The sequence below is a fragment of the Ruditapes philippinarum genome, unplaced genomic scaffold, assembly GCF_026571515.1.
Source record: "Ruditapes philippinarum isolate M1 unplaced genomic scaffold, ASM2657151v2 ctg12219_1_1_1_1, whole genome shotgun sequence".
Lineage (NCBI taxonomy): Eukaryota > Metazoa > Mollusca > Bivalvia > Venerida > Veneridae > Ruditapes > Ruditapes philippinarum.
In genome coordinates, this window is record NW_026860941.1 from 36,407 (window position 1) to 46,988 (window position 10,582).

A 10,582-nucleotide genomic window follows, 5' to 3' on the forward strand; every position below is an offset into this window, starting at 1 on the left:
TCTTACATTTCTTAAATCTGTCACTTCGATATGGCGAATGCTAACATAAGGTGACATTTGAGAGAAGTGGTATGAAAATAAATATTTCATAAGTGGCGGTAGCCACGAGTGCAATATGATAATTTTCATGCCACAAGATGAAAATAAATCATATAGAATAAACTTGAATTTTCTGTTTATTATATACATTTTTTCTTTTTTGACATTAAAATTTGAAAGACTTTCCCTTAAATTTTGTGAACTGGCAGAAATTAAAAGAAAGTAGACACCAGTGAAAATACGGAAAATATGTTTCGCTGCAGTGAAAAATATTTTTTTTACAGTGAAAATACGGAAAATGAAAATACGCATTTTATTTCATCAATATTTCTCAATATTTCATTTATAGGTATAAAATAAATAATGAATATCAACTAACTCTTAAGATTTGACGATGCTTTACTTAGTGATGTCAGACGACAGAGAAGATTTATTATTACGCAAAACATTTATTTTTTGAAGAATTTTCTGTATTTGTCTTTCGGCATTCAAGGCACTGCACATTTCTTCTACGAGAGTGTAGAGTTTCGGTCAAGAAGAAGGAAGTGCAAGTGCTTTTTTTAACCCTCAAGGGATTGTAAAACTATAAAAAGAATGTGTTTATCATTTGTACTTTTTTACACTAGTTCAAATTCAATTTGGAAACTTATAATGTTAAAAAAGCACAAATTTGTTTTGTTTTCATATCAAACCCTAGTACTATTTCAAGACACCCCATGATTGATTATTTATCTAAACAACGTCAGTTTAGAACACCTACATTGGAAAGTCTGATTTCTGAAACAAATAAAATACCGGGTACCTATTCCTTTTGTTGGAGGCGACACACCACTTCCAGTGACATCTGCTACTAATGTGGTAAAATAGGACATTTCCGGAGAGACTACATTTAGTTCAACAATACTCCAAACTATATTACACAGCTTGATTTTAACAAAAGTCCAGAGTTTCCGCCTTCTTATTACTGATAAGTATTAATTAAACCTTTTTTAGCTGATCAATCTTTGAAATAAAAGAAGAAAAAAGGGAAAAAATTAAGTTATTTTCATTTTCGAACGTACATTCTTCCAGTGTTTAAGATAGACACAGATAGCAGATATTAGGGCAACTGAAAAGCATTTTTTTCTGTCTATGTCTAGGATTCATCATTTACTTTACAACAACACCGCCTTCTTGTTCAGGTTATATTTGTCTGCCTTTGAAGCATGAGACGCATCATATACATATGACGTAGATTCAAGGACGGGTAGTATATTTTAAGTCAGTTTTACCATCTTTAAATGTTTTGTGTCATCTAATCTGTCCTTTATATAAGACAGAGACCCCATGTATTTGACACAATTCATCATATATCAGAGTGGCTGATATGTTTAGATTAACACAGCTTGATATATAGATCCTTGTGTCAAAGCTTGACACAGTTTACAAATGTAGCGTATACCAATTATCACGTGACAATGAATCGACTTGGTAACTAAATAAGTTATTTAGAATCTTTAAATTTTTTACAATAAAACTATTGAACTCTGAAATGCCTGTTTATCTTACTTGAATTTTCAATGTAATCCTTAGTGAACACGGGAGATAACTCTGAAATAAATGCCCGTTGTCATGATTTGAAATTTCAAGTTTAATTTCACTTCAATAATACTAAATTTTCTTCTCCATCATTGTCCTAAAATTATTGGCAATACAAATTAACTGAATCAATATATTATCTGGTTAATTAGCCTCTACAGATAGCATTGCACCGTAAAACTGAAGATAATGGTGATTGAAAATCCTATTATATAGGTATTTCTTAGCTAGTATTCAGTTACAAGGCTGGTTTAGAACAATTCAAATCAATATTTGTTTGGCATAAACATATACAATGTTCATCGCCAATGCACAACTGTATGGCGGCTATAATGTACAATTGAGAAAAGTGTGTTATAACAAAGTTACAGTTGTAGATAATACAAACATTTAATAATTGATTAGTCAATCAATGACATTAGTCTTATACAATTCTTTTAAATTATTTTACAATATCAACACAATGCAGGAAGTAGTTAACAAGCTATAACAATAAATACAAACTCATTTTTAAAAAATGATGACAAAATGCAATATGGTCATTACATATTTCTTTTAACATTAGCTAAATATATTAATCTTGAGGTTTTGTTTAAAATGCTGCTCTGAGAACTAGATAATAATGTTCAAATTAGGCCAACGACAATAATATTTCGGCTAACATGCGTTTCTTATTTCTCTATAAGAAGGCAAACTAGTAAAAAATGATATTCGTTTTCAATACGACTCATATTACATTTTGTACATATTCTAAGTCTTCTGTCAATATATATATGCCTTCCTTCTTCAATAAGTAGATTATGAGCGGAACATCTTAGCCTAGATAATGCAATTCTGTGATTAATATTAGAGATACTTGATAAATATTTCTCTGTACAAAAATCTGTCTTTATCAAACAATATGTTTCTAGTTTTGGTGAGTTACGAAGTTCAGAATAAAACTGTTGAATATACTGATCATAGATTGATCTAATAACACATTGAAACTGTAAATTTGTTACAAATGAATTATTCCATAGGTATTTTTCATCTACTGTTTCATCTAGAATGTTCTTAACATTTTTAGACCATTTATTTACTGGATTACCATTAAAATCATGCTTCATAAATAATTTAAACATAAGAGAATTTGTGTTTGACATTATCTTAAACCAATATTTATAATGTACTTTTAAGAATATGATCAACACCACCTTACTTACGAATGTTTTTTTTCCAGAATATAATGGAAATGAAGGTAGCCTACCAGCATTTTCACTTTTGTTTAAAAAAAGATAAAATGTGTTATTCTTACTTGCATTTGATTATTAAATTGATTGTTATTATAATTGTGTCACAAGTACCTGGTAATACGTTTACTTGTATCTTATCTTTCCTAGTCAAAATCTTATATTTGTAGAGTTTGCTTGTTACTAAATTCTTTTATTCTATCATTTGGACTCTTAAAAGAATATGAATTTGTTTTTACTCATATGCATTATGAACAGTTATTAGACTAATTCCAAATATAAGACAACATTTGAATACTAAAAAACCAAGTCACAAATTTATAGCATTATTATTTTTCTTTTGTTAACAATAATGTGAAAGAATTTAAGCGATTTAGTAAATTGAGGAACAGTCGGGAGGTGTGAACGCATCTGGATGCGCAATTTGCTTCTGTAAAGTGCACAAGTTTGTCGTCATCAGAGGGCATTTTCCGCTATCTATGCTGAAGGATCCTAAAGTAATAATAAAACGAATGTTTTTGTATTGCGAAATGAATTACATATTTTATGGATTAAATCAAATTAAAAAAAAATGATACAAAAATGATATAACAGTTATGGTACAGTAATATATACCGAAAATACAATTGGTACATTGTCATTTGTTTCCATTTTATGTCGATACAAGGAATAATTTAATTATTTTTTTATTTACCTGTAATAACATAATACTTATTCTTCTTCAGCAAAACTCCACACGCAGCACTTTCTGTTGGTGTATATAATTTACTGAAGTCTGGGTCCTTTGGGATATCCTATGCGATTATAAAATTATATTTTATATATACAATCACTTTGAATGTGTGATCTAGCAAGACATTATCCTTTTGGATAACAAGTTCAAAAATGATGAATTGTAATACCTGAGCTATTTGTCAAAATATTTACGGCATTTTTATTAAAGCACTGCGCTGTTCTAATTACCAGTATACCGAGTATCTAGAGCACTAATGTGTTTTTTTAACATTTTCCCCATATTAAATCACATCTATTGCAACAGGTTTGCTAAAATATAATTGTATTTACAAAATGCATTTACCAGACTAAATCCCCGGTTTTTTTATTATAAAAGATATGCATCCTAGGTTGACTTTAACAGGTAAATAAGAAGATTTCGAGAATGCTCAACTTGGCAAAATCGAAAATATTGCAGGCTCGGTTAGGTTTAAAACGATTCTTTTTCATTATTTATTATGATTCTTATCAAATTTTAGAAACAAAAGCTTAATGACGTCGTTTTTAAAAGAAAACAATCCTATCTTGTCTTGTATAAGAAGAGTCAAACATTCGTTTCAGTAAATGATTATATTCTTGAATGGTGAGCTTCAGTATGATGAGTACTTTTCAGATGTCATAAAACTTACAAAAGGTCTGAATTGGACTAAAAAGTCGACGTCATACACTCTCCAGTTCCAAGTGACAATACCATCGTCTTTAATGTAAAATATCCCAGCTGAAAAGATATTAAACTTTCATAATAGTAATATAATGATAATGGTACACTTTGTGTTTTATTTTATTTTATAAAATAAAGTCAATGGGATTGTAGAATAAAGATGTAAAAAATTGACAAGAGATACTTATTTAACATTTATGCCCCCGTTTGTTTCTTCTGGTCTTAACGTCGATTGTAACACAAGTTTAGTCATATCTCGACAGTTGATCCACCAAACAAGCTTCCCTCGATAACTTACCAGTATTTACTTATTTCTCCGCAAGCGACCGACGACTTATACATGCATTTTCAATCAGCAATGAGAGACACAAAACCATTAGATACCATGTCGGAGATCAATTTTCACAGATAAATTACACCTCGCCCTAGGCCCTAACAGAGATCCCTTGATTATTAGTTCACTGTTGTCCCTATTGAGCTGTACAAACAAAATCTAATGCAATGCATATTGACATGTTTTTATATGACAATATTGCGCCTGCTTTAACGTTGTAGTACTGTCTAGGTCTGGTCTATGAACCGACAGATCTACGGATATTCAAACATGCTCAAAGAAACTTTTCATCAAAGAGAAGTGGGAGGGGAGTGGAGCAAACATAAGCCTTATCGTTTGTTTTAAAAAAAAATACTCAAAACCCTATTTGCATTAAAAAAATATATATTTATAATATGATGTTGTTAACAGTTACATGTTCTATTCATCATTTGACTTCAAAGATTGAATTTGTTTGTAACAAAAAGAAAATCAATCACACGAGTGAAAATGAAAATTCCGATTAGCTTTGTGTGTACATAATAAAAATATTTCAACTTACCTAATGGGTCGTTGCAAAATTGTTCTATCCAGGTTCTCGGTTCGCAGGTGCATGCCGAAACAGTTGTTATTGACAAAGACAAGAGGAATGAAACAGCAAACAACAGTTTTGACATCTGAAAGAATGTGTCAATGTTATATAATAAAGACGTATTTCAAGACTTTTAACAATTAAATCAAATTTGATTATCAGAAAGTCATAAATTTAATCAAAAACAATCGACCAGAAACGTTTAACCTGACCAGACCCTTTTTTGCTGATGATTGTCACCATTTTGGTATTTTGAAATAACTGAATTAGAAATATAATCTTTAATTTTTAAGTAGGAAAGAACACAACATTTATCAGATAAAAGTTCTTAAAATCTAAATTTTGTACCCTGTTACCCGAGACATTTCAAATTCGTTTATGGAAACAACTGTCAAATTGTCCATATACAGTGAAAATGAGTATTACGTTAAATGGACAACTTTTAATTAACAATGTTGTGAAATGAATTCAAAGGCAGTAGAATTTAATTTAAAACAAATCCTTCAGATTTAAATTAATTTGAACGTGTTTAAGAAATGCACTTACTAAATGCTTGTATGTTATTTTATCGATTTATAAATGTGTTGGTTGTATGATTGCATAAGCTAGATGTATGTTATGCTAAAAGTGTATTACAAATGTATCAATGTCCGAAAAAAGAAACGCCCGCTTTTGTAGGGGAGATTCAAGTTCTGGAGAGTGCGATCAGCAAATTTAAAAGGCATTTTCCTTCTGGAAATCCGATACCACTAAAAGTCCGAATAAGAAACAAAAACTATGATCTTAATGAAAGGTATTAAGTACGGTTTGGAGTTTTGATGCGCAAGAATTGACCATGAAGGCCGTAAAACAGAATGGTTTATTTTTTCGCATCAAAACGACAAGTTTCGTAGTCATTGTACATGCATGCAACTAAAATAAATAGAGAAATATAAATATTATAAGTATGTTGTAAGGAAACTTACATTTACTTGCTCGCTGCGTGTTCCTTCACAATAATCCACAAAACTACGCAACGTTTCGTTTTAAACAAGTGGTGACAACATTTCACTTTTAATGTTAATATATATAATAGAGCAAATAACCTTGATGAACAATGCATGCATTACTTTTTTCATATGTGATATGATTTTGCCCATTAAGTATTCATTTATTATTTTCTTTCTTAATTATAACCATACTTTTGTGCTTCATGTTTATGTTTATTTCTAACAATTAAAATTTTTGGTTGACATTTGCAATTAACTTGTCGTAAACGTAACATTTACATTTTACTGAAAAGTTCTATTTGAACAGTAGTTTCCTTGTTGAATGATATTTATAGTGTTTTATTGTCCTTGCAAGTGACTGTTACGTACTTGATTATTAGAAGGAAATGAAAATAATATTATTCAGTTTAATATCATATAACTATAAATTAAGAAATTTTATGCACGAGCGTCATAAGTTTTTGTTTTCCGTATAAACATTTAAGGTATTAGCACCACCCTAATGCATTACCTCCGCTTTGAAGAGTATTCAAATAGGCTAGAACTACTGTTAACTACATTGAAAATGAGGGCCATGGGTTCAATCCCCAGAAGGGTCAACTTTTTTTTCCTTTTTTTCTTTTAACATTATTTATGTATCTCTAATGTCCCATTTGGAAAGAAAAAAGTGTTTAATTTTGATTTTTCAATTTATATAGGTAATTATTGGCTAAATTATGCTAAATCTAGTAATAAATATGGTACCTGATATTTTCAAAGTGTAATATAATCAAAACTAAACGGTAAAAGTATTTCATATTTTACAAGATCAACCAATATACTTTTTTAAAAATGTAGGGGAACTTTGAAAACAGGCACTCATTTCGGTAAATTTTAAGATTTTTTTTAATTAGGCTCCCTAAGTAGAAAAATGGTCAGACACTTGGTAAAAATGGGTGGGGTAGGGTAACATTTTTATACAGATTTCATAAATTTTAAGTAGAAACCATAATTTTGCTTATTTGGATTGTTAGCTGAATGGTACTATTTGTTTCTTACCAAAAATTAATGGGAAAACATTTTTCATTAGAATGTTATTGCAGATTATTTAAAGGTTCCTACTTTCTAAAAAAGGGCCCTCATAACATCCTAGCTTGAGTTCAGAAAAGTGGCCATAACTTGATTTCCGTACGGTAAACTTTGTTTAAATTTTGCATACATGACTTATGATGTCAATTTTTTAGTTCCTGATATTGCCCATTAGGGTCCTAACACCTTAATAATACAAGTGACATAGAGATAAATATTTTAGATAGTTAACATTAAACATTCACAATATAACACTGACATTTCAAACCAAGGTTTCGTTTGTATGTGAGATATGTGTCATTCATAAATAATAATAAAAGAACAATTATAATCACGAATGTCTTATAATATATTTGATTTTTATCTAATGCAGATGAAATTCTTTTTTGTTCTCACATGTCAATTTTCATATTATTTAGATGTCAACAATAATTATCATAAGCATTCAAGATGATATCACCAATTTCTTTTTATACCGAAATATACTTTATTTCTATTAGGATGTCAAGTATATACATTTGTTATACATTATCAGATTAGACTCTCTTTTTTTTGTTTGCATTTAAAAGCACGTGTAAGAACTACTTTCAATTCGTATGAAGTCCGAGGTTATTATAAAAAATAGCCGAGATGTTCCGATTGTGTAGATTGGTCATCACTAGTGGATGATTTTTATTAGTTTTGTGGAAGTGGGACAACGATCAAGGTAATCGGGCCCTTTATCACTAAAACCCTGTTCCACTAGTAACTCGAAGACGCTTTGGTCTCTTTTCTTCTGATTTCGCTTGGAGGTTGTCAACGCTAAGTATACCTCTATCCATTTATATATTTATTATTCATCTTATAGTTTTATACTTAAATCAAACACAAACTTATATGCACTACATTGAAAGTATACGTATATGGTACCTTTGATTTATAACATAAGTTCGTTCTTAGTATAGTAATATAGTTTGTGTTTGCTTTCATTTCTTGTTTTACAGGAAATCTTACGCTTTTTGAAGCTACAAATTATTGAAGTGCTGAGTAAATACACAAAGTAAAGTGAAATGTTCCAGCAAGGAAAGGAAGAAACGAACGGGTAGCAGAAGGGGCTTAAAAAAGGGCGAAATAATGTCATTTGTTTGAGTTAAAATGTTAGGAAAAAGAAAGAGGGTTGAAGAAATTATTATGAAATTAAAATCAAACCTGGCACTTTACTGTCAGATAGGCCTGCAGGTTTCTCATAAAAAAAGTTTCCGACAGAAACTTCGAATTGCGAAGAGAGTAACAATGATGTGGATACACATTTAGACTTTTTTAAACGTTTCGTCTACATTCAGGATTTGACAAAAATATAGACAGTAAGTCCCGCATCATTCCCAACGAGCAAAATGCTTGAGATTTACACAGGCATTTAAAACTTAAGTGACACGCTAGCAGCTGACAAAACAGTTTTAAATTGAAGTTAAATTAAAATACTGTAAACTAAAAATGCGTTTTGAGTTCATAGCAAGACTAACAAGAAAATAGGCATAGAGATAAATGAAATCTTACTCTGACGATATTACGAATCGTTTAAGATGTTTAAATGAGAACATCTTTTTTCATAAAAGTTGTTAATCAGTTTAAATTTTGTTTACAAAAGAAAGATAGAAAAAAGTACAGAAATGAAGCTCAATTTTCTGAGCAATGCAGTGGAGGTTCTGTCACTTCAAAGAACCTCCAAAAAATTAATGTTTAAGCTAACTAAATCCTTTCACCAAAAACAGTCGAACCAATTGCAGTATAGGAAGAATAACATAATATAGTGTAAATAAAATGAAGCGATATGCTCAGATATAGAAATATGCAGAGAACACGATCTAAGAATTATGATAATCAAACATGTTTCAAGAAAGAATGATGTATCGTAAATGATTAAATCATATTCTAGCGGGTAATTCACACACCTCATTCTCATTAACGAATAAGAGTTAAGATTTAGTAAACGCAAAGTACAATGCACGGCAGATCTAAAAATAGTACTGATAGATAGTACTCAATCTATACATGTATGAAACAGTAGATAAGATTTTAGAACTAAAAGTGATATAGTGCATAATCCCCTCTACTTTGTTTTCATACTTGCGATAACGGTTATATGATATCTAATTTAGATGCTATGATCTTCTATATCGGATATCGAACACTTAAATTAGAACTATGTTATCTATAAATTGTAATTATAACTGTTTGCACCATAGATGTTAAATTTATGTCAAGTCACCATCCTACGCAAGTGTTATATTAATACTTAGATTATTCAGAAAATACTAAGAGTACAATATCAAACGCATAGCAAGTTACAAATGCAACCGAACAACCCTTATAATCAAAATAACTGGTGATGTATAAAAGTAAATAATATGTCTGCAAACTATTGAAATAAAAATCAAATTGAAATAACGAATATGATCCAATTGCAATGAGTCCGAATAAAATTACAAAATGACAATTCATTAGTGAGATAAATTAAAATTCAAGATGAACCATTAAACTATTTAAAATGGCCCTCTGAAATGGTTACGCCACTGTATTGATCATGGGAGCTAACTGCTACAGACTGTTTATATTTCAATAGACCGAGGATATATACGTACCACTTGAAACAATTATAACAGGTGTTGTAGTATTTTCCGTAAACTCTCAATTTAAATTAAGCGGCATTCGGGTAAAGTTTTTTTTCATTAACTTTAATAGCATCGAACTATATAAGGACGCATCTATTAGTTGTTGTGTTTGAAATTGACGGAATATAAAGATGATATAGCCTTCCAAAAAAAAACAAAAAAAAAACGGCGTACACACTGAATATAACATGAAAAATGATAAGGTTCAAGATACATACAATGTAATTAGATATCATTTTTTTGCAAATACGCTTCTAATATTATGATTTGAGCGAATAGATGTTGTTCGCTTTTTGGTAGATTGAGCAGAATACTTAATTAAAATCAGTTTCCTAATCTACGATAAATGTGTAATATTCTATTCCATCCTCGCCAACAAGGTAGTTATCCGTCTATGTGACCTAATTTTTGGTTTTATGTGGCTATAGGAACAAGGTTACAGATGTATTACTGATCTCTTATTTATGCCGCTAAATTACTTTGTTGAATTAAGTGACCGTTTTAGTATCACTTATATAACAGATTTTCTTAGCATTTCAATATGTAACGTTTTAAGTATCGTACTTCAAAACAAAACGTAGTTATCCTCTTACTGAGCGAAGCCAATGAAAATTGATCAACAATAGCTGCTATAAATTATTACAAAAAAAAACTACTATGTATTCACAAGGTAAATAAATGAAAAAAC

General features: G+C 30.0%; 1 protein-coding gene across 1 annotated transcript; it reads right to left on the minus strand.

The window, feature by feature from the left end:
- Window positions 1-3,159: 3,159 nt before the first annotated feature.
- On the minus strand, window positions 3,160-6,419 carry LOC132713994 (uncharacterized). Its single transcript, XM_060696732.1, has 5 exons — window positions 6,152-6,419; window positions 5,157-5,271; window positions 4,250-4,338; window positions 3,541-3,640; window positions 3,160-3,338 (listed from the first exon to the last, which is right to left on the minus strand). The coding sequence occupies exons 2-5, from the start codon at window positions 5,269-5,271 to the stop codon at window positions 3,220-3,222; spliced, it is 423 nt and encodes a 140-aa protein (XP_060552715.1). The 5' UTR covers window positions 6,152-6,419; the 3' UTR covers window positions 3,160-3,219.
- Window positions 6,420-10,582: the final 4,163 nt, after the last annotated feature.